General features: G+C 39.3%; 1 protein-coding gene across 3 annotated transcripts; it reads right to left on the minus strand.

Annotated features, from left to right (window-relative positions):
* Window positions 1–919: 919 nt before the first annotated feature.
* On the minus strand, window positions 920–25188 carry ABHD17B (abhydrolase domain containing 17B, depalmitoylase). Of its 3 annotated transcripts, XM_087742304.1 has the most exons (5): window positions 24904–25188; window positions 18350–18583; window positions 18109–18262; window positions 9390–9569; window positions 921–8513 (listed from the first exon to the last, which is right to left on the minus strand). In XM_087742304.1, the coding sequence occupies exons 2-5, from the start codon at window positions 18573–18575 to the stop codon at window positions 8294–8296; spliced, it is 780 nt and encodes a 259-aa protein (XP_087598430.1). In that variant the 5' UTR covers window positions 18576–18583; window positions 24904–25188; the 3' UTR covers window positions 921–8293. The 3 variants fall into 3 exon arrangements, with proteins under 3 accessions (XP_087598429.1, XP_087598430.1, XP_087598428.1); XM_087742303.1 differs by lacking the exon at window positions 24904–25188 and adding an exon at window positions 20962–21584 and having other exon boundaries at window positions 920–8513; window positions 18109–18583; XM_087742302.1 differs by having other exon boundaries at window positions 18109–18583.
* Between the last annotated feature and the right edge of the window lie 209 nt (window positions 25189–25397).

The following is a 25397-nucleotide window of genomic DNA, read 5'->3' on the forward strand; positions in this document are numbered from 1 at the left end:
TGGTCTCAAAAGTCAATAAAAACATGTCTATAGAAGTATTGATCCATAATGTATAACAAGTGCTAAATTCTATATTTATACACTTTGGGTCTTCTCTCTTTATCAGATTATTTGAAAGCGTGTGCACGTATTTTCAGTAATGCAGTTTCTTTGTGCATTCCAATTACTGTTTCTCAAACAGGACATAGCAGAGGACAACTAAAATGATTAAGGAGAAGGGTAAGATGATGGCAGAACTGTTCACCAAATCCTGCAAACACAAAAAGGAGGACAGTTATTTAGGAGTGAAATTTTTAGGAGATGGATTTAAAACAGGGAAAAGACAGTACTTCTTTTAGAGTGAGTAATGAAATTCTTGGATTTGTAGCCATGGAACAACAGTACCAAGAAGTTCAGAAAGGGGATAAACAAACTCGCATACAAAGATAAACAGATATTAAAGGGCATAGGTTTGGATGTACCCTTTAACATTTCTAGTTCTGTAATTTAGGATGCCAGTGGAGTATGAGAAGATCTGACAACAGAGAGTACCCAGGTCTGCAAGCTCTTCCTAAATAGCATCTCCGGCTATCACTGTTGCAGACCAAATAGTGGGACAGATGGACAACTTATCTGACACACCAGGGCACTTTTGAAGAGAATTTACTGCGAGGAAAGCATTTACTGTGCATTAGTTGCTAATCTGTTTGCATGTTCTGACCCATGTGTAAGTGTGATACAATTAAAGGAAAGAAGCATAAGTAATCCTGCATTTATTGTGGGTAAGGTCACAGGGTTATTGCAGAAAAACTGACATATAAGAAATTCATACGATTGCTTAAGTAAAAACTTTATTGTGCACCCATATCCTGTTGCTCTACATGCAGCTTACATAGTGCAGAAAGATGCAATAATATAAAATTTAGATGTGGAAACAGATGTCTGTATGTTTCATGGAAGCCTAACAGAGTGGATCAGCTATCATCATAACAAAATTGCTTCTTTAGTTAGACCTATGTAGCCGGAAAAAAACCCTATGCACCATAAAAGGGAAGAACAGAAAAGCACTGCAGCCAGTTGAATCATTTGCTATGAATAAGAATCAAATCCTTGGCTATTATAAAATATCACACGATTGACTCCAACGAAACTATACAACAGCTATATATCTAACAGAGTCTTCTGTGCACTGACAGTGATATATGGAAATGTGTATATTTTAAAATATTAATCAAATACTTAAACACACACACCTATATCTTAGTGATTCCTGGTTACTTATAAAATCCAATTGTTCACCAAAGACATACGGTACTAATTACAATTCAGAAAAAGTGATGAAGTTTAAATAAAAGAACAATATTACTATTAAAACACATACATTTTCATGGGTGGCTAAGTCCTCATATACCCCACACAGAAAAAGAGACAACATGGCCCAGAAGAGCTGTTGACCACTGACGAAGCAACAATCAGAAATGAGTCGTAATACTTTGTTCACACATGAACAGTCTTGTTCATATATGATGGTTTTTTAGAGTAGCTATTCCCCAAACATCCATGTAAACAAACCTGTTTATGCAAATTTCTGTAGAAAGCAAGCGTAAGTGTCACAGATCAGAGAGTCATGGGCAAATACAATGTGATTTTGTTACTCATGAACAATGACTTACGTAAAATGCATCTCCTTACCATTACTAAAAAATCTAGCATGACAGTAATGCATTGTAACAGCACGGTCTGAAATGATCATGGCTTAGACGTAACATTTACCTTATCTGCATTATTCTGGAGGTGCCTCTGGGACTGCATATTCAGATTTGCCAGTCCTCATGGTTTTACTACGCCTTATGATATCTCATGTCTCTGAAGACCTCTAGCTACTGACAAGTGAATCTCAACTTTTCCTTAAAACAGAACCCTCTAGCCTTTGTGACTACAGAGAAACACATAAAATACAGCCTGTGTATCATCCTAACTTTTAGAATGACTCCTTTTTGTTTAGGAATCATAAATGACAGAATGACAGGTTATCTATTACACACCTCCTATGATGGGCAGACTGAGAGGGCGCTGGGTTCTATGACTACAGAACGGGAACTCAAACACTTTTTCGAGACTGTATTCTTGTCTACCCTCCTGTTCTGGCTCCAAGCACACGGTCTGTTATACCACTTGAGTGGCCATAAAACCTCTGTCAGGTAGTGGCTTTTATTCAAGCTTGTTGCTAACTATAAATGATATTACAACATGAACAGAATTCTAGTAAGTAAACCATGCAATACTGTCCCTTCTCTGTACAGCATGCTACAAAAGAGCTGGCCAAATACTAAATAAAGAAGTAAACTATATGTTAGCACCATCACATGCCATGTTGGGCAGCAGAAAGGTCTGAAAACCACAATGCCTCTTGTCAGCACTTAGGTTTTATTACCCAAATCTTTTGTGAATGTGCTTCTAATGAATTAAAACATCGCCATTAACATAACAAAATAGCACCATCCTGGGAGGCCATTTCAAACCAGCGACCAGCACAGTTCTGTTCCTGTTCTGAACAGTATGCAGCATCTACCAAATGGACCTAGCAAACTTATTTTAATCGAGCTTTGGGGAAAAAAATCACAATGCATCGTATGTGCCTTCAAATCACTAATGCTCTGACAGAGCTGCTGGTGATTTTCAGTCCACATTCTCCTTGTTCTCCTTAGGATGGCTTACAACCCTGTTACATTTAAAGTGTACTTAGTCTGTATGATCTTTAAAAGCAGATGACCTGCTCAACCAAGGAGCTTTGCAATGCTTTGGATGTTTGAGAAAGACTTGCACTGCTGTTATAGGTCTTTGAGGTAATAGATGAGTTACTAATCAAATGACTTAAAATGCTGTTCTAGCGTAAGATTCATTTGGATCTTTGGTATAATTCTGTCTTAGAACAATATAGTAAATCCACTATTTACCTGACTCCAGAAGAAAACTTTGGGCAAAAACATTTGTGGCTTTGTGGTTTTGGAAGAAAAACATGTTCCAGTGTGACAGCCTGATTCCATTCATATGGATATACCCTATGCTCGAGGAGGTGACAGGGCACAGCTACCTACTTAGAGATGTGCATAGCTTCTAGCATAATAGGAAGGTAAATTGACTATCTCATCTTCAATAATCTCTCTTCCATGCCTTCTCTTCAGTGCTGAGGGTTAGAAAACTATTTGCCCTCTGTAAGCAAAAAAAATTTGAAAATTAAACATTAAAATTACAACCATTTGTATGATGCCTCATTTACCAACCACAAAACCTCTTCTAGGCAACAAAACCCCTTTGAGGTTTTCAGATTATTTTTAAATAGACTATTAGACTAAGATACCTTACTAACACCTCTAGGGAAAAGTTGATGCTGACTTTTTTTTTTTTAAGGTTGGCCCCTTCCTCGCTGGCAGAATAATCAGTTTTTAAGAACATTTCTTTTACACTATCCTCTTTCTTAAAGCATTTTCCTTGCCATTTTACCAGAAATATGCTAGAATTTTACTTCCTTTCACAGAAAGAAAGAGCAAGATGTCTTACTTAAGAAATAAAAAAAAAATTAAGAAAAAAAGGAAGAAGGTGGTATAGCGTAGAATTTATTATCATCATACAACAGAATTTCTTCACAAGGAAACATTTGTTTGTTTTTATGGTTATTTTACAATTAATATTCTCTTAATGCAAATTGGTTAAGAAGTTCCATATGCTAAGAGTTCTAAGGCTATTTCATGCTGAAATTTCAACCTGGTGCTATGCAAGCTCAATGGGTTTTCACACTAACTTTTAACGAGCAGAAAGAATCAAATGTTACCTGAACTGTTTAAGCAAGGGGAGCAAGCCTGATAACACAGTTAGTAGCTCATGAAAAACTTTTTCCCAATGAGAATATAAACAACTTTTTGGTTTTGTTTTACAAACACTATTCAAGTGAAGTAAAACAAGCTTTATTAATTAATTATTAATAATAAAATTATTTTATTAAAACAACCCCAAAACAACCATCTCTCTGTTCACTCTCCTCTGCTGCTTGCCAAGCACATAGGATAATAGTAGCTGTGAATGCAACATTTCCACCTTTGAGAATGTTTTAAGACATCTTTCAAGCACTTTTTCTCTTTCAGGATAGCACGCCTATACTTTACATCTAGCTTTTCAATCTTCCTTTTGCATTAGGGTAGCAATGTGATCTCTGATGACACTGTTATATACATTTTGGTATTAGAGTCAGTCTCAGTAACAGCACATCAAACGGTGATGGTCTCAGGACTAAGACATAAAGGGCTTTTTCCATAACAGTCTTTTTGTTGCTTTGTGTTGCTGACAAATAAATCATCAAAAGCAGGGAGCGCCAAATGAAGATAATTCTTTTATCTCAACAGTCTCCACTTCTGAGCTGGTGATGGCACATAAATATTTGTAGTGCCAACCATCCGAAGGATTGGCATGCCATGCTTCACAAAACCACAGAACAGCTGCAGTTGAAAGGGACCCCTTGAGAGCATCTAGTCCACCTTGTGCTCAGAGCAGGGTCGGTTACAGCAGGTTCCCCAGGGCGGTGCTCAGTTGGGTTCTGAATAGCTGTAAAGATGGGACCTTCACAGTCGGTTCCAGTGTTCGACCACCCTCCCAGAAAAAAGTTCTTTTCTGGTATTCAAATCAGGTTTCCCATCTTTCAGTGCGTGCTCATTGCCTCTTGTTGTCTCAGTGGGCAGTACTGGGGAAAGTCTAGCTCTCTCCACTCCCTCCCTCCCGGAGATATTCACACACACAGTTAAGATCCTGTCAAACCTTTTCTTCTCCAGGCTGAACAGGTCCAGTGCTCTCACCCTCTCTTCCTATGACAGATGCTCCAGTCCTTCAGCCATAGCTGTCGCCCTGCACTGGACTTACTCCAGTACATCCATATCTTCCTTACACTGGAGAGCCCAGAACTGGGCCCAGCGCTCCAGAGGCGTCTGTGCTCACAGTGCTGAGTGGAGAGGAAGGATCACCTCCCTTGGCCTGCTGGTGAGTCTCTGCCTAATGCAGTCCAGGATGCTGCTGGTCTTCTTTGCTGTAAGGGTGCATTGCTGGCTCACGGTCAGCTTGTCCACCAGGGTCCCCAACTCCTTTTCTGCACAGCTGCTTTCAAGTGATCGGCTTGCCTTTTCCCAGGATGCTTTTTCCTCTGGCTCTCAAACACTATTTTCCTTATTTTTATCTTTAAGATATTAACAATGCCTACTGTATAGTGAGAAAAATTTGTACTGGTAGGACCTGGAATATTCCATGGCAAGAGGTACCAAGTAGCTAGCCCTGCTGCACAATGTCATCCAATTAAAAGAGTAAACATGCAATTTTTTTTTTCACCTAAAAAATGCTTCAAAAGGAAAGCAAGTTTGAAATCAGTCAATAAGAGTAGCTAACTAAACATACACTAGAATTCTTTGCTGCCACAAGCAGACAGTAAAGAGAGGGGAGGTTTTTTATTTTTTTTAATGTGTAGCTGGGAATGTGAGACAGCAAAGCATGTCCCAAAGGACCCCACATTTAGAAAGTAATCTCATATTTTACATAAATGAAGTTGTTTTTAAAATTGATTTGCCAAGGTTTCTAGACCTGAACAAGATAGTTTACTGTCAAATATTTGTCTCAAAAAAAAAAAAAAAGGAATGAGACCACGTGGTTCACAAAATGCTCTTTTCTTTTTCCCTAAAATACAGCCATTGTCTTGCTAATGAATGCTGAATCAACTCTTATTTATCATGAGACAATTGCATTTAAAACAAAACAACAGCCCATTGTCAATTTCATCAAAACGATGGTTTAAGGACAAGACAACTACCATGTCAAATGTTTTCCTCCTAGCTGCAATAGCTCAGAGTTACTTTATGTCGGTAACAAGTTTGTTGCCGTGACACGATTCTCAATACGAGCTCGGCTGTGCCTAAAACCAATTTTACTTCTTTCAGTAAACAACTCGTCTGAAAAATCTAGGTGTAAAATACAAATCAGAACAAACTGGCAATAATTAACCATGCGTAAGTGGTCTCAAAGAGACCAGAACCTTTACTTACCAGTGTAATCAGAACAGCTGCATCTACTGAAGACAAAACACTGTTAGTCAAGCCTTTTGTTCTGCTTCAACAAAACACAGAAACAAAAGCAGCAAAACTGCTATGCCACCTTTTCTGTCTTTTCAGTTACAGGGTGCCATAATATTCCCTAGCACAATCAGATAGCTCTTGTGATGACACTTGATCATTTCCCTGCAATTTGCAGTACTATCAGCCACTCTGTATCACTTATCACTGCAGTTCTACATTCTTTATTTGTGGATTTCTGAAGAGGACTCTCAAAACAGACTTCATTCATCACAAAGAAAGCACTTAAATGCTTAATAGTAACGATTTCCATCTAAATCAGAGACAGTGGTTGGAAAGTAGTAAGAAAATGAAATCAAACTGTGAATATAGTATGATGTAATAAAGCTGAGTTACATATCTATTTAAGCACACTTCCAATCGCAAATCTTGGATTAGGATGAAAATCTTTAAGTCTAATATTATTGTGGCTGAATACTAATCTGAAGTTCAGAACACATTGAAGCATAATTGATCAAAAAGACAAACAAGAACCCAGTTGCTTGAGAACAACTTAAAATTTCCTTCTATTCAATTAACAAACTAAAGAGCACAAAACAAGAAGTCACTGATGATTTCAAAGAAAGCTAAATTTGAATTCATTACAGAAGAATGTTTGTAAGTAGTTCTTGAGCAGAAAATCTGCATGCTGAACAGCAGAAAGAAGATAGATGAGGCATGGGGGTGGGAGGCTGATCAGAAGAGTAGTTGCTGATAAAAATATGCGCTGACAATTTGTAACAATGGGTTTCTGCTTTAGTTCTCTGATTTCCTAGAGTAAATGGGGAGTTGCTTATTATTTTGATATCACAAGCAACTGTTGCTATTTCTTTAAAAAAAAAAGGAAAGGAAGAACAGCAAGTGTGTAGAATATTGTTTACTGTTAACACATCTTAATCAAAGTTTTCACAATACTTGAAGATACATTTAAGTATACAATAGTCTCAATCACAAAAAACAAGCAGAACAATTAAACTACATAAGGCCTTAAAATTAGAAGCACAGTGTGTATTGTTGGAATATTACTTTGTTTACAAATAGGCTACATATAATTAAGTTTATTTTTCATATTTTTTTTCCAAGCAAAATGCATTCAAGGGAAAGGCAACTTACGAAGTTTATTTTACTATGAGTTAATAGAAGAATGTCAACATTCTCTTCCTGCCCCTCCCCCCACCCCCTCCAGGCACAATTAGTAAAATTTCCATACAATACTCAAAACCCAATAAGCTTTTACACTAAACATCCAAAAGTAAGCCTGATCAGACAACTGCAAACTTGCAAATTGTTTATTACAAAGTTGGATAAACTTCCAGGTTCTTTTTAATGAAATATTGCATTTCTACGCAATCAATGTTTAAAACTATGTTGTCCACAAAGCCTTCTAGGTTCTAAGTGTCTTACTGGTTTCAATGAAGTACTTAATGGCCTCAGTAGCAATTATGTGAATGTTATTTATGTTACAACAATGATAACTTGTGGCATTATTTTGGCAAGACTAGGACTGCTGAGAAGATGACTGGGTAAATTTCTTTAACATGAAAGGTAAGGGAGAACACAGGAACAAAACAACTGAAGTAAAACTAGAGCACAGAAGATATGAAAAATATGGAAAGAGAGATCTATTTTGACCCCCTCCCCCTATAACAGGGAATGGGTCATTTCCAGTGACTGTCTATTCTTATTACATACATTAGTATTTGCTCAAGTTTCATGGCTATTACATTTTTACAGAACAACTGCTTAGAAGTCTGGTTTTTAATTTACACCTGTGCAATAGAGTAAGTCACAGTACATTTTGAGATGTTTAAAAAATATTTATAAACTTGTTTTTTATATGCTAAAGCATTTGGCAACACTTTTACAGCATTTGATTTTACATAATTAAGGTTTCATACAGTACTCCTTGGGAATTTTTTTGTTGTACATCTAAGAAGAAAACCTCACACAAAGTAGTATGAACTGCCAAGCTTGACCGCGTGATCATGTAATTCCAGTTTATAATACTGGCATTAAAACCTTCATTAATTATGTTGACAAATCATTACCTGTACATTTAACGAAGGCAACCAAGATGATTTGAAAACACAACCTTCAGGTTTTATGTTACGTTATATCAAGGTGTGCAGTTCTGCAGTGATATGAAAAAGCATGTAAATATACAGAGAAAATTACAAGTTCACCAGTTCCTGTGACACAAACTGTTTTAATCTTTCAAGATACTGTCCATAGAGCTCCACATCATTATGGCCTGCTCCTTCTACCCACAGTGGTTCTACAGGTCTCTGGCAACGCTCAAATAATGCTAGGCCATGTGAAAAGTCAATTACTTCATCTTCAGTCCCATGGATTATTAACACAGGAGAGGTTATTTTAGAAATTTTGTCAATGCTGTAAGAAAAAGATTATATCTATGAACACAGTAAGCTTTTTGAAGGACCAGACTGTCAATTTAACTTTTTAATTATACATTGTAGTTTAACCATTTAATTCTGAAGTTGTTTAAATCATTAGAAAATTAGATCTTATCAATACCCTGGAAGCCATTACAGTAGCACATATAAAACCACACAGAAAGGAAAAACACTACTGGAAACTATTAGCATCAAATAACAGAGTAATCTGTCTAAAAGTGGTATTCATTACCATGTTCACTTAAAAAAAAAAAAAGTACTAAAGAAAATACTACAGAGTTTTTCAGTAAAAAAGTGCTTCTCAGAAGTGAAAGAATTTTAGCACTTAAAGTTTGACCATCTATGGGGAAAAAAAACTCTTTGAAGTTAGATGCTCAAAATATAAATAATTCTTTGAGACAAGTGTAGCAGTTTGTAATGGCCAACTTGTGGCATATTTCTGAAACACATGACAGGAATTTTCTTCAGTTAAGGTCTACTTGGTTTTCCAGTCTTTGTTACTTACAGAAACATATGCAAAAGACTTTGTTCAGTTACCCAGATTAACAATTCACTGAACTAGAACTGCTTGTTAGAATTAGTGATATGAGCAGTTACATATAGGAAAACTAATCACTTCTGTAACAGATATCCACTGAAATGATTAGATATGTGAAAAATGTAGAAGATTTACAAGGTTCTGCAAACTCCTTCAAATCAACTGTTCCTTGTTATTCACTCTGATTTTTCTCCAACTGTTTTTTTAAATCTTTGAAAGAAATTTCAGAGGTTTTGCCGTATTACTTGTTTCCCTAGTCTAAAACTTCTGTAATAGAGAAAAATGCATGCAGAATAAAAAAATCTTACAACTTACTTTGGGAATGCATCAAAGCAATAGGTCTTCTTCGTATCAGGAAAAGCTACTCGCATTCCTGAGGTCAGTGGAGAATGAAGAATTACAGCAGCACTTTCATACCTAGCAGCAAGATCCACGGATGGTACTGTTCCTATACTCTGGCCATATATAATCACATTTTCAGGGCGGATTCCGTACCTAGAAAATTAAAAATATTAACAAAAGTGGCGTATAAAGAAAAACAGACAAAACTGCAACTACACAGCAAGGCAAAAAAGGCATTTCTGAAGATGAAAAGAGGATAAACGATGAAACAGGAGCTGGTAGAAGAATGAGCAAGTATATTCTATAACATTCCTAACCTAAAGGGGCAATTATTTACTCTGTATTTGCCTTTTTTTTTTTTTGCCTTATGCCTGAATGACACTGAAATATGGGTTTATTTTTTGGAATATGGATTTGTGAATGCGGTTGTGACTTGTATACTAGTTGAAAGCCTTTACTGGTAACTCCAGTGGACCTACAACAGAAAACTGATTAAAGCCTTACTAGCTCTACGGTTATCATCAAGCAGAGCATAGTCAAATCTGCAAAAATTTGGTCAGCTTTACTCTTCTGATACCTGACAAAAACTGCAAGCCGGTAACATTGCTCAGCAATTTAGTGGGACCTAAAGCATGCCCACACAGACAATGGACAGAATATTATGCATTCTATGTAATAGCAGAGATGCTTCTTTCTTATCACAGTTGATTTGACATGCAAGCTAGCAGGAGGAATACCCAACCTAACCTACAATTAAGACAGCCCAACAAGCACTACAAAATTAAAATCAAAGCCTCCCTCCTAGTAAGATGAAAACACTCATTTTTTCTGTAACTAACTGAAGTAAACAAAAGAGTCGTGAAACGTCTAGTTAACACTTAGACAAGTCAGATCTAATATATTTTTCTGCGTTACTGTGGAAACAAAGAGCAGCTGTTTCCTAAGTAACACTAGAAAAGCCTCTAAGCAGAACATTATGCTGGCAAGAACAGTGCCCAAAGCAGAAGCGAGCTGCTGATATATTGATCTATACTGACAAAGTACTCTTAGTACAGGTTCAGACTTCAAAAAGTATATCTATCTGGGTACTTTTGTTGTAACATATTTGGGGAATAGGAAGAGATACTGCACTGCATTACAAAAAAAAAAAAAATCATTGTCCTCACGTATTATCAGAAGCTTGTTCAGCTTTCTGAGTTAGAGCAGACTAGCCTAACACCACTGTGGAACACCATGGAGTAAGCTTGATGTTTGCCAACTGACTATAATCCCAAAAGGACTGACAATCTACTGTTTTCAGTTGAAGTGACAGAAAGTGCAACCATTACCTCTTCTACAATAAATGCATGCATCTTTTCTGTCAAAGCTAGATAACAACACTCATACTTACAAAGGAGTTCTCAAAGTAGTACATTTCACATACATCCAGTAAAGCCAGGGAAACAGAGGTAATGATAAATTCCTCAAGTACTTTTCAGTAAGTCAGAAAACATGTACTGTGTGTTACATCAGTATGCAATGAAGAGTTAATTAAAAAGAAAAATCTAGGAAGATTTCAAGAAAAACAAAATCACATTTAAGTATTACTAAAATGTAAGTTATCACTAGCAGAACTCATTAGGCACCCCAATAAGCATTCTAAATTGGGGCTGAAATCCACTGTTCACAGCTAACATTGTCTATTTAACTATTCATCTACTTATTTGTGTTCTGCTAGAATGAAACATAAAAGCTGTAAAAGTATTAGCACAGATAGATTCATCGTGACTACTTAATTACTATCAGTGTTTTCCTAGAAGGAGTTTCTAGGATCATAATCAAATTAAGAGTTCGAAAACACTAAGACTCAATCATCAGCCTGGAACTACAGGCAAGCTCTCCACCTCACAACAGTTCACAGAGAATAAAAAAAAATTGAAACATTCTGATTAACAAAGATTTTCTCAAAATTCCAACACACAAAAATACAATAAATAAAAGCTTTGAAACTGAAACAAATGTAAGGTCTTCACTATTTCTGTGTCTCTTCTGAAAAACCTGAGAACAGCCTAGCACCTATCTTTTTACAATTAATCTCCCAATTCAAAATAATTCAAATCACATTTGTCCATTCTGAAAGTACAGTATGGCCTTCTATCCCTTTCACATAACCTGAACAAAACTTGCATTAATACCTGACACTTTGCATCATTAGTATAGCATGGAGTTTGCACAGTACATTATGACATAACATAGTTCAAAAAAGCCTTGCAAATTATCACACTCGCATTTCCTCAGGTATTGAGTTTTACAAGATGCAGGCCATTGCACAGAAATTTAAAGCAAAACTTAGAAGTATATATTCTCCTCTTTCTCATTATTCTTCCTCCTATTTTTGGATCCAAATCCTTCAGCCTAAAGATAGCTAAATATCAGCTACAAAAAGTAATCCAAGAAAAGCATTTACTATATTTGGATTACAGTAATCCTTTCTCCATCACAGCCAAACAGATTGCCTTCACAGCACCCAATAGAAACTATTTGTTTTGCAGTCTGGAAACTAAAATAGTGAGGCCAATCAACAGAAGTGGTGGTTCAAAGTAGTCAGACTTTTGAATATTCTGGCTTAGGGAAAAAAACAAAACAAAACAAGAAGCTTTGAAACCAGGGAGCAACATTTGCTGTGTCTGTCTCCAGTCTTCCCTCTTCTCTTGAACACGCTTCTGAAAAGTTCAGGGAAAAAGGAATAGCCCAACTGTTCCTCAGTCCCTCTCTCCCAAAAGTATCGCTTTCCAATCTAAAATGGAAGAATTCTTGAAAAAGATAACTGTTGATAAGTTCCCGAGTCATAAAATTTGTCTGCTCCTTCTTTTGACAAGTCCTGTAAACTCCAGGTAAACTCTAAGAAGTTTAGTAGAAAATTATTAGTTGACTACACACCTGGTCTCCCAAATGAGGAAGTGTCAGATCAAGAGAAAAAGTGGCAGTAATATTGTTCTCTTAATCAGTGCCTTAGAATTACAGGCCATCCTGAGGAAGGGGAACGTGACAGTTACAGAGTCACATGCTGCAAGTAGCTGTTCTGGTGACATGAGCTCAAAGACACGATGTAAAAACTGTTGGTATCTTTGAAACCTCATTACATTGCTCATAGGAGTAATGTAAACACTATTGTCTATTCAATTGATCTTAGATAACTTGTGTCAGAATAGACAGGCCTTCAGTTTGCTGGTGGTGGTAATGGTGGGGTTTTTTTTTGGTTTTGTTTTGTTTTTTTTTTAAGCCATAATCACCACAAAGGACCTTGGAACAAAATCTTGAGAGTAGCTGTGCACAGATGCTCAGAAAAAGCATTCTTCCTCATGGACAAGTTTTTCTGGACTGAATCTGACATAAAATCTAGATAGATATTTTCTGCAGTTTAAAGGCTGCCCACAAATTTTTCTCTTTCCCACAGCAACTGAGATTTCAATTCCTTTCAACACCTGACTCATCCTTTATGTTCATGTACCTAAGGGCTACCTGCCTGGAAAGCACATGGAAGTTTTTACAGAGCAGTTTTTACACAGAATTGAATGTACCTCTGTTGACATAAGCTTGCTAGCATCCACACAGTGTCTGAGCACTCACAAACTTCTGCCCTATCATCACACTAAAGGTACAGGTTAATGTCACTATGAAGATAACCTGCTGCCAAACAGAAGAGAACCACTTTCCTATTTGCATCTTCAGCCACATCTTGCCCCTCAATGTGCTTCAACTAGTTTAAGAAACTAAACGAATCACTTCTCAGAGTAGGGGAGCAACTACTTTTCTGCTCCTTTGTGCTGGCTGTCTTCAGGGCCAGGCAAGAAATGACATGCCACTGGTGGGCTAAAGGAAGGAGCAAGCCAATAAATCATTGTAACTGTACCATCAGACCACTCCCTAGATCCAGAGCCCAAGAACAGAATCACAGAACAGTTTGGGTTGGAAGACGATCTAGTCCAGCCCCCCGCCATAAGCAGGGATATCCTTTGTCATCAATCAGGTTGCTCAAAGCCCCATCTGTCCTTACCTTGAACACATTAATTGGATATACATCATACATCACTTACACTGGATATTCATTATATTAAATGCTTTCGTTGTATATACATCACGTTACCGTGATGTGCAATATGCAAACTACAAAATGCATGTCTGGCTGTAAGGAATGTGGGCTTTTTGTTTGTTTGATTTTTAACTTCAGTTACCTTTAACAACAAAATACCAGCTGAAATTACCATGCTATACTTGCAGGCTCTTAGAGTACCTGCCATTTTGCCCTTGATATACCCAAGGGAGACAGAAGGCAATTTATCTTTTTACTTCTGAACTACTGCTGTTAATCTAGAAGACTTGCTTGCTTTACAATAATAAAATATCAGTAAAATCAACCTTAGAAGGGTACATTTTCAATAGTACCTCTTGGGTTCACACTAACGAAGAGGTGCAATGGATGCTCTAGAGAGGCTACTGTTTGTGAAGGTATTGCAACACACACATTTAACCAACTGACAGAGGTGCTTGGGGCAAAAGGAACAAGGGAGAACATCCTGAGGGAATTTTCAATGCATATTTTGGAACCTTTTGTCATCACGCACATAACACACGAAATCACAGGTACAAATTCCAGAACATGAAGGGCATGAACATCCTCCATACCTCTAACTATCAACATTCCAGGTCATGCATAAAATTCATGAGCGTACAGCTCTTCTTCAACTCAGATCCACATTCCCCTTCTTGTGTATACAACATGTAACATTGCTAGAAGAAAAAGGGAACTATGTTTTACGAGAGGCAAGCCCATTGACCATGCATGTAGTAATCAACAAACTGCACCTCCTCTGCCTCTCTCATGATGGTTCGGCCTTTTCTAAACCTTATAATGCTACTGGTACATTTGTTTTATTGGCAAGATTTCACTTCACAATAAATTAAGCTACTTTACCATATCAACTTAAATAAAAGCTCAATTTCTCTCCAAATATTCAAAGTTAAGGCACCTCATCTTCTAGCAAAAAACCCTCCTACTTTTGAATGAAAAAAAAAAAACCCAAACCCAAAACCATAATTTGTCAATTCTCAAAAGAACACTTTCAGCCAACACCCAAATAGATTTGATATTATTCCTATATTTGGCTGTTCAAATTATGGACATTCTGCCCACTTTGACACAGTCTGATGGTGAGATTTACCCTTCAATTTTTCAATTATTATACAGTCCATGATAAGCAACAATGAAAAGGCTGTTTGGCTTCTTAAAGGTAAATCTGGTCATGGAGCAACTCTGGCAAGGTTTCTCTTCAGGTTTCTGAATGAGTGCCACTTGCCCTGCATTTGCCTGGTGCTGGTTAAACCTTTCCACCCTTGCTAGGGTGTCATCAAAGGCCTTCAGAGACCAGGACAGCAGAAAATAGGCGTATCCCAAAATGACTCCTGGCATTTCAACACTTCGTAGCTATGACTGTCAGAAAAAGAATGTCCTCAGTTGCAGCTTTTATATAGTCCCATGCACATGAATATGCAACAACGTGCAACTTTCCCAAACACGATGGCAGTGAATCACCTTGCCTTCTTCCACAGTCAGCATCCATGTGGATAGCTACTGCTTCCTATTAAAATACTAGAAGCAGGTGAAGAGTAGGGACACAATTCAGGATCTGCATCTGCTGTTTACCTCTCCTGATCTGCTGCCAAACTAGCTTCCTATATTCATTTACATGAATGACAATATTCACATACCCTTACAGCAACCACTTAAGAAAGTGGTGTTGGAGCAACCTCACCATCACCCGCAATACTAGCTCCAGACTATTGCACTTCTGGTGTCCAGCTGTCCCCACTCGACAGCTGTGCCAATTTACAGATGACCATCTGGACTGTCCTTCCAAGATATAAAACTTAACACACTAACACATCTCCACCACAAGCAGCTGTGTTGACTGCAGAACGAAGTCCACATCAGCATTTCTATTACCCTACAAACACCTTTCAATGCTAGGTTCTATGATCCCATTTCTCAGAACAGGGAATGCAGGGAGCTGCAGGTGGCCATGATCAACCTCCAACAAAGGTAATTTCTCCATTCTTTTCTTTGGCCCATCGCAATCTATGGGGCACAGTTTAAAAGTCTAGGATCCCTTTCTTCTCTCATCCCATCAACATGAATTTCAAAGGAGTTACAGCTGTACTTACACCTATCCTGCAAACAATTCACGGAATTAATTTGTTTTTGCAGAACACTTACATTATAAAATGTTAAAGGTGGTGCCAGCGTAATACTGACAGAACAGGCTATGCTAGAAGAGTGAATCAATGCTACAGCAAATGCTCAAAGGCTCCATTCTGGTCCAGATATTCATCAAGTATTTAAACACAGGTGAGCCCTATCTCAGGGCTCAAGAGAATACCACGGACTGGTAACCAAACTGTGTGTGCCAGTATATCCAGAGTCACATGCTGAACTTATCCCTGCTACATTCAGCATTCAGATACAAGGACAAGACCAGGTCGGCCAACTGGAAAGTTGTTTAAAGTATCACAGTGGAAACTAGTAATACCAACAAATTTTTAAGCAATGGAAAAAATTCAGTTCACATTTGTGAAATACGCAAGTTGGGCAGACCAATCCAAGCTCTATACAGTCTACAGAATTATGTATTTCTAAAGGAAGTTTTGACAGAAAAAATAAATGTAGACAGCAAATGGGATTGAGGTGAGGTCACTCCTGCATGGAAGAGGGAAAAGCAGATAGATGGAGTATGTATTTAGAGTTGCCCTGACAATGTCCGTTCAGCAAAAGTCATGTTCAGATGGGATATTATAATGAACAATCTTATTTGAGTGGGGAAGGTACACTATGCATTGTTGAAGAATGGAGGCGAGAATTCAAGTTGCAATCACATTTCCTTTTAGGTTTTCAATCAGAAATTCATCAGGGGGAGGAAGAGACAATAATTACAAATTAGTTCATAAAACAGAACCTGTAAACTGATATAAACAAACAATTAAGTTGCACCATCTAGTTCTCTTCTATTTTCTGGTACATTTAAATAAGTCAAACTGTCTTCCACATTGACCAAAACCATAATATGGTTTGTGAACAATGTTCCTGGGTATTTCACCAAGTGGCTATCTTCCAGATCACGTATTAACTACAAAACAGTCACCAGTGCACCTGTTGCAGCTCTTGGCTTACAGAATGGATGTCTAGTTATATCTCAACTTTCTACTGTAATCAAAAGAAATGCCCAAACCTAATCTAACAACACAGTACGCACATCTTCAAATACATGAGGCTGTATACCTGTCCCCCGTGGTTGTATGAGGTTTATGATAATAAGCATTCCTCCTACTTTAATATATGAATAAAATATGCTTCTTTTTAAGAAAGTATAACACCTTTGTCATAATATAAGAAATGCAAGACAATATGTGTATTTAAAATGCTGAAAAAGAATAATCTGCTCCAAAGTAATAGGAAAATACTTAATATTACATTGATCAAGTTCTAAATCCACTGCAACAATTACCAGGCTCCAGGATTTAAAGAGTCTTTACACATGCCCTTACACTAAGTCACATCTCTGATGTTGTATTATTCAATGGTATGCTCAGGTTGCAATGATCAAACTATAACATGCTGCTCTACATTAAATTCAGGTTTTCACAGCTTTTTTGGTGCTAAATACACAATATGATGGGAGGTTTTTTGGTGAACATCTATTCTTATGATTGCATAGTATTTAAAAAATAATCTTTTTGTAGTTTGCGTACTTGTAACACAAGAAGAATATTGCTCTAAATGGAACAAACCATGGTGAAAAATGCTCTCAAATTTAAGAAGAGGGTATTCCGTGCTGCGTTTATTTGGTGCCTGGGATTCTTACCTGTATCAGAAAATGCCTCCAGAGCCTTTCATCTTACTATCTCCCTAAAACCAGAGCCTTAGGCCATAGAAAATGCTGAAACAACATCCTTCCAATTCGCATTTTTTATCTTGTCCAGTTTTAATCTATTTGAGCTAACATCACTGATTCAAATTCCTGGTTTTTTGTTGCCACCATAATGTATTTACACAGATCAATTACAACCTCTCCTGCACATCATATTTTGCTAAGATAAAAACATCTTTTGGTTTTATATAGAAAGCTATCTTTGGAAATACTGTAGCTGCTAGTCTGAATTTTGAAACAAAGGTGGTCTGAACACCATACAGAAATCCAGAGTCTCACCAGGTTCTCTTATAACAGCTTTTACCACTGCCTTTCCCTACAAAAAAAAGTAGGTGATACAATTATCTGAAAAACCAACCTGCATTTTCTCTCAGCTGCATCACACCAGTGGCTCACTTATTGGGGAATCAATTACTATAGTTTTTTCCTATCTTCTGCAATTTCCAACTGAGAAGATCCCAAACTGTGACAATAAGGGTTATCTTCTAACCATTCAAGACTGAAACATACTTTATTAAGTTTCATCCCATTTCAATTTTTCTAGTATATAGGTACTATTTACTGATCCTGCTCAATGCTGACATTGCCTTCAACATAAGGCACCACCAATCAGCTTGGATACAAATCCGTTAATCCTAAAATACAGCATTTCTGTTTAAACTACCAATGCAGATAAAGTACAACTATTTGAAAAGCACACTGTAAAAGAGAAATGGCAACTAATGTCTTACCTTGTCCTAAGAGCCACCCAAGCAGCTTCAATGTCAGCATACAGATTCTTCTCTGTTGGCTTCCCAGAACTTGCACCATATCCAGAATAATCATATGAGAATATGTTGCAATTAATCCGTGAACCCAGTCCTATGTAAAAGCTGCTCATCTGACCTAGGTCAACAGCATTTCCATGTGAGAAGAGCAAAGTATACTTGGCGTGAGGTGAGCAACGCACAAACATACAGGCAATCCTGTTACCTTTACTTGTTCTAGTCATGAAGCACTCAATGGCATCTTTTTCTCTAGAAGAATATTGCCAGTCTGCTCGCTCTGAGAGATGTAAAGTCCAGCGACTACCACTCTCATCACACATCAGTGTGTACGTGGGATCAGGAGGTAAGAATGCCAGTTTGGAGGCAATTTTCCCTGGGCATGGCGGACAACAGAACAGGCAACACAGTTCACTAAAGGAAAGATTATTCATCTTCTAGTCTGAAACAGGAAGAGAGAATGATATCAGTTTCTAGTTACAATCCTATATAAAAAGAAGAAAAAAAGAAAAACTCATGGAAAATGTAAACTTAACCCCTCTAGAAAATAATACATAATTTTAGTGGAAACATTTAAGAAAATATAGATTTAAATATATATGCAAATTTCTATGTAATAGCTTATTTGATATTATTAGCTACTTTAGGATGAGCATATTATTAAAGAAGAGTGACAACTCTAAAGCCCTGCCAGATATTAAAACTAAAATATGATTACCCAGGGAAAGAACAAGCATGAATTTTGGATTTTCTTTGGAGGAAGCCCCTCATCTTAAGCCATTAAGAGAACTGTTCATCCTGTTCACAAATACATATGTTATAAAGAATAATTAAAATACTTTGCAGTGTTTGCAGGATACTAAGGCTAGGCAGATCTCTGGAGAGAAAAATCACTACAGTGTTTCCTAAATACAGAGAATATGTATTGCAATTGTGAGTTAGAGGCTCCTTGCAAGCAGTATCAACAGTACGAAAGGTTCATGAAGGTCAAAACTTAGAAGGCAAAACAAGATGCTTCTGCTGGCTTAGCAAACACCGTAGGCCTTGTGCACACTAAAAACGCTGCCATAAACTCTTCCTTGCTCCACATACAGGGTGACATAAACATTTCCAAATTCAAAGAAATTATTAGCTAAGGTTTCCTGTATTGCACATAGGAATTATATTAATGATAACTATTTTTATGCCATGCTTTAACAAAAATATCCCAAACCAAATGCTCTATGAGAGATATTTGGAAAATCAATATAATCTATACTATCAATTCAAAGCATTGGTTAACAGAGTAGGGGGAGGGAAAAAAGTAAACACACATACACCTAAAGCAAGATAGGTAAAGATACTGTTCCCCTGAAAAGCAGGCATTGTGTCCTCTTAATTTACAGCAGGGAGAAGCGAGGGGGGGAAAAACCTTTTGTTGTGACAATACTTTTTCTCAGAGGTAGGAAGAGCGATGAAATCTGCCAAAAGCCAACATGGGAACCAGCACACCTAAGATAAGCATTTATGCTACTTTCCTTGTGTTAAGGCATCTGCCATTTCACCTCAACTTAAACAACTTTTCCATCCCAAATCTATCTACAGGTGTCAAGCTCAGTTCCTGCCAAGTCACTGCGAACAGAAACACTCTTACAGTTTCACGTACCAGATCCGACTGCTAGATCCAAGTTTACAAATGAGAACAAAACAAGATGATTTCTAATGTCCTCAGTCCCATGTCGTTTCAGAAATACTTGGGTAATCCAACAATAAAATCTTACTGCTAACTATAATGCTTGACGATATTTAGATCATATTTCAAAGTGTGTCTTCTAACTTGCATACAAGCATAGTTTTCATGCCCCTACAAATTTCTCTTCAGAAAAGCTTCAAGGATGCTACTGTAAGAACTGTTGAATACAGACCACAGAACAACTATCTCTACTTTGGATGTGTAAATGGTCTCTTCCCTGTGGTAGAGTATGAATGCATACTTCATACAATGTTACATAGAGTATACTTGTGGAGTAGTAAACACAGGCACAGCAAGACAGTCTGATAAAACAGCATGAGCATTCTTGGAATACTACTCCTCTTTGTAGGGCACAAAACCCCAGTTTTTTGCCAAGGCTGCTACAGCCAAGTGCGTGCACCCCAAGACTCTCTTCTTCTGCAAAATAGAGGGAAATCACAGATTCTTAGTTACGGGTGACCAACACTACCAATTTAGAGGAGATGCCAGGAAGGGTGCACTGATCACCTCCCATAAAAAGGTAGATTGTCTCTTAAAGGCAGATCCTGAATAAGTGACCATATTTCTGCCAGCTAAAGAAACAATAACCTCATGCATTTATGTAATCAGCACAAGTAGTCATTCAAATTTGAAATAGCTCATCTGTTCCCTGTCAGGTGAGATTATCGGGACATTAAGTTTAATTTTAACCTGCAAGTCAGGACAATAAGTGGAAGAGGTCTAGGGATTGGCAAAAGGCTTGGGCTGTCTTATGTACAGGAAAAACTCAATACTTTTTTAATCTTCTTTACTTCTTTTATGGCTGTGAGCACCAAAGGAGCCACTTCTTTCACTGCTACTTCAAAAGTTCATGTTCACAGCCCAGAGAAACTGCTGTGATGCCTCAACAGGCTTTTTTTGCAAGAAGTGCTTCTGACCCAGTATTCAACCACACTTCTATTTCTATCAGAAACTATTAAACCGATCTGTTCCGATGAAGTTTTCCCACCTTTTCAAAAAAGCTGAAGGCCAAAGCTACAACTTATTCGGGGGGGGGGGAGGGGGGGGCGGGAATTTATTTTATATGAAAAACTTAGAAGAATACATACCTCCAAAACTAAGGTATAAATAGTCTGTTCTCCCCAGGAACAGCAGATTGCGCTCTATTCCAGCATACAACAATAGCTACAGAATTTCTTACTTGCTTCCCAATCCACTTGTCAGAAAGAATTAAAAAAGGAGTTTATATTATTTATAACTATAAACAGCCCAGCAATACTACAAATATGATCTCACTCAGAAAATATTTGCTATTTGTCAAAGGCATTTCAGAAGACTAGTAGCTAGCCTGTGGAATTTACACACAGGGCAGTACTGTAGTAACTACAGTTAACCAGCTGAGGTGGTACTGTGCCCCAGCATAGCTTAATTGTGCTAAAAATGGGCTGTTGCCACATACGGCAAATGACTTATGCTGAAGACCATGGCTAAAGTATTATTTCTTCCTTATACTAGACTGTAGTGTAGACTTTATATAATGTCCCTTTAATCCAATGGAAACTGTCTACTGAAACTAAAGATTCTGATTCCAGTTGTTCTCCATCTAAATCAAGGATAGTAACAACTATTTTCTTTAAAACAAATACTTGCTACTTTCTTCACTCAGAAGACCCAAGAAAAACAGCAGATCCCTATCATCACTAACTGAACAAATCTGACACAAAACACCTACTGAACTTCCTCAGGAGGATACCTTCAACTAAATGCAAACAATGTTTCCATTATACTGGAACTGGTTTGTCATTCATTGTATTCACATGAGTGTGTTCTTAACCTCCGGATCTGGAATGGAACCAGGATGTGAGAGAGTCCCCAGGGTGTATAGAGTAATTCTGATAGCACTGTTTAAAGTTCAACTGAATCAGTATTTCAGACTAGTAGTTAGCCACCAGATGTCATAATTGAACTTCAACTAAACAGGCATTATCTTTCCTCAAAAGGTATACTGCTCAGATACTTCAGTGAGGGATTAAAATTAATGTTACCCCCCAATAGTGTTGCACTTTTTTTTTTTTTAATGTTCTTAATGTTAGAAAACATGTAACATGATTTCCTAATGATTCATCCAGCCAGAAATTATTATGGTAAAAATGAAAAGAAAAGTCACAAAACCCCCTTCAATTAGCATCACCCAGCCTTGCTAAAAGCTTTGGAGATCAACTGTCTTAAGAGACTGATTATTTTATTAAGTCTAAAGTATCATTTATGAAAAGTGAACAAGGTATCACAAGTGAAGTTGCATTAAAAATCACTCCAATAACAAACGGATTTGATGTATGCTTTATCTGGAGTCTTACCGAAACTGGGGCAAAAACAACACTGACCACAACCTACCTTAAGCATATAGTTCCACAAGTACAGATGAATAACCTTAACAGGACTTGTTTGCCTAAGATATGTTGTGAATACCTAAGTTATGGTCTAACACCTTCTGAGCACGTATGATATAAATCTCCGTGCTCATTACAGCAGCATCATCAGACACAAGATCAATACATCCGAACAATATAACTATTTTGCCTTCTGTTTGTCATTTCAGTACTAATAAAGAAGCCAGCAGTTTTCTGCAAACAAAGTTCCTAATGCTGGTAAAATTACTAACAACAAAGAATACAATAAGAGAAATATATATATCTTTTAAAATTATATTGCATTTTTCATATAAATTAAGTAGGACAATTCTGTGGCAGAAACTGTGGAAAAATGATACTTCCAATATTGCACCAAGAAAGGCTAAGAAATAAAACAGACCCAAGTGGCATCACCCACCCCTTCTGGGATAGCTTTTAAAAGCAAGGCGAGATCATTTTATCAAATTTATCTCTTTAACTCTCTTATGAATAAAAAAGTAACCCGGAAAATGACAAACGTAAAACTGCCCACAGGCAGTAATTTCAATCCATTCTTCGGCAATTAACCTTTATTCATTAAGGCTGACAGAAAAGGGGGGAAAAAGTCTATCTAACCTGAAAGAACACCTCAAATATTTATCTTGTGATTCCTAGGATAACACAAATGTAGTTCTTTCATATAAGCAATTATTCCTGTCCTCCTCCCTCTGCAAACCATAACTAGAGAGTGGCTCCTATTATTCACATCTTTTGAGTACTTCACTACATATTAGCCTCAAAAGCCCAACCCTTGCAAACACTTATCTAGAAATCTTATATTTACATTAAATATAAATTATTCTAATTGTGTATTTAAATTAAATTACCTATTTCACAAGAACTATTCACAAGAACAAAGTCAAACTCTTAAATACAGCTGCTAGTTTGTAAATTTTCATGGTGCTCTAACTGTAACAGGCAAGATATTAAAATTGTTGGGGTTTTTGTCTACTGTTTTTTTTTTAAATCATCATTTTTCATTGTATACTGCTGAAATAAGAAGCTCTAACGTAGTTTCCCTCACCCTTTCATTGAGCACAACGCAATGAAAACTTGAGTTCAAGCCACTACTGAAGCACTCATGCTTATTTCAACATCTGCATTACATTAAAAATGGAACAGAAGGATATGAACACCCTCCAACTACTTCAACAGTTAAAGCAACAAAATATTTAGTGGAAAAAAAAAAGAAAATCACTGTCTGGTTAAGTATTATATAAAGGATTGAACTAACAGAATTGTTAAGAAAGAATACACGGTAGGTCCGGAAAAGCACACAGAGGAAGTCTATTCAATAATGAAAAAGCCATACCGAGAAATACTGCGAAGTAACTCTTTAAGGTAGTGTTCTAAGAGCAAAACAACGCACAGAAAAACAGAGAGGCCTGGTAGGACCACAACTTCCTTTTGGTTAGTTTGATTTCAAACAATTAAACAGCTTTACCATCCTCACAAATCCTAGCAATATTACAAAGCTTAACTTGTATACAGGGAGACGTTACGCTTCTTCCGCTGGTTGCTGTTGTATACCTCAAAAACCTAAAGGCACGGCGGGAAAAAAAAAAAAAAAAGACAGGGAATACAGGAAACACGAGATGAAAAACCTAGCCCTTCCTTCTCACCTAGAGAGCAACCCCAGCCTGCAGAGACCGCCGGCCGGGCAGCGCGGGTTGCGGCGGGTCAGGTAGCGCTCGACGCAAGGCCCCGCCGCCGCCCGGCCGAAGCCGCCAGCGCCCCGTCCGCCGCCGGCTGCGGCCCCTCCTGCCCCTCGGCCACGTCCGCCCGCCGACCAGAAGCTACGCTTCTAAAACCGATCCACGTTCAGATGGTTTCTGCAGTCAGGTATTTTCCTAGCTACCTGCTGGCCAAATACTTTAAACTTTTAAACTAATAATACCCGAGAGCAATTTTGAGGCCAGCGTCACTCCCACCGGCAACAGCAGAAGCTGAACAAACACATTAAATCGGGCCCGCGAGAATTAAACGAACTCTTCAGGTGCCTGTATCTAAACAGGACTTCGCAGAAGGCAACAGCGCTGACGCCGAGGCACCAGTCAGACCCGCCAAAAGCCGGAATTTAACCAGCGTTTAAAAACTCGGCGCGCCCGTTTCCCGAACAAAGGCGTCCACGGCCGGACCAGGGAGAGGGGAGCCCCGGGACAGACCGCCCGCGGCACCCCGGGCGCTCCGAGGCGAGGGACGCCCCTCCCGCGGCAGGGCAGAGGCCCCCGAGCCCGCAGCCGGGACGCGGGGAGGGGGGGGGGGAGGGTCGCCGGGGCCGCCACCCCCTTGCCCGGCTCATGTCGGAGAGCCGAACCGCCGCCTCCCTCGCTGAGGAAAAGCCGGTGCCTGCCGCGGCCCCTTCCCACTGCCCCGGGAGGGGGGCCGCCACACGCCCGCCCCGGCCGGAGGAGAAGGGCTGCGGATCGTGAGGAGGGAAGCGAGGCGGCCGGACCCGCCGAGGGGCCGACCCTCACCCCGCCGCCAGCGCCGAGCCGGCTGCTCCCCGCCACCCCCTCGCCGCAACTCGCCCGTCCCGCACCCCCCCCCCCCCCCGTCCCGTCCCAGCCCCGCCGCCGCCGGGGGGAGGAGAGCCCCTACCTGCGCCTGGCGCTCCGCTCGGCGGCGGCCCCGCGCTTTCCCAACCGCCGCCGCTCGAACGCCGGGCCGGAGGGGGGAGGGGTGCCGGCTGTGCTGAGTAACGGCGCGGCGGCGGCGGGCGGCTGTCGGCGCCCCGGCCCCGGCCCCGGCCGGCGCCCGCAGCTCCGCAGCCGCGCTCCGCGGCAGAGAACGCGCGGCCCCTGGAGAGCTGCCCTCGGCGCGGCCTAGGGGAGCGGCGCGGGCCTCGCCTCGCCAAGAGACTGCATCGGATCGAGCGGCTGCCGGGGCGGCCAAGGGGGCGGTGGGGCGGGGCGGGACCGGCCGCCGCGCACCAATGGGGGCGCAGTCCGCAGCGCCGCTCCGGCCACTGAGGCTCCGCCTGAAGGCGGGTGGGCGGGAAGCAGCCAAGAGGCAGCGAACTGTGGTGGGCGGAGGGATTCTACGGGCGCCGGCTCCGGACCAATGGCGAGGCGGCGGGGCCGGGGGCGGGGCCG

The sequence above is a fragment of the Nipponia nippon genome, unplaced genomic scaffold (genome assembly GCF_047370975.1).
Source record: "Nipponia nippon isolate SJK-2023a ecotype South Korea unplaced genomic scaffold, ASM4737097v1 scaffold_8, whole genome shotgun sequence".
Classification (NCBI taxonomy): Eukaryota; Metazoa; Chordata; class Aves; order Pelecaniformes; family Threskiornithidae; genus Nipponia; species Nipponia nippon.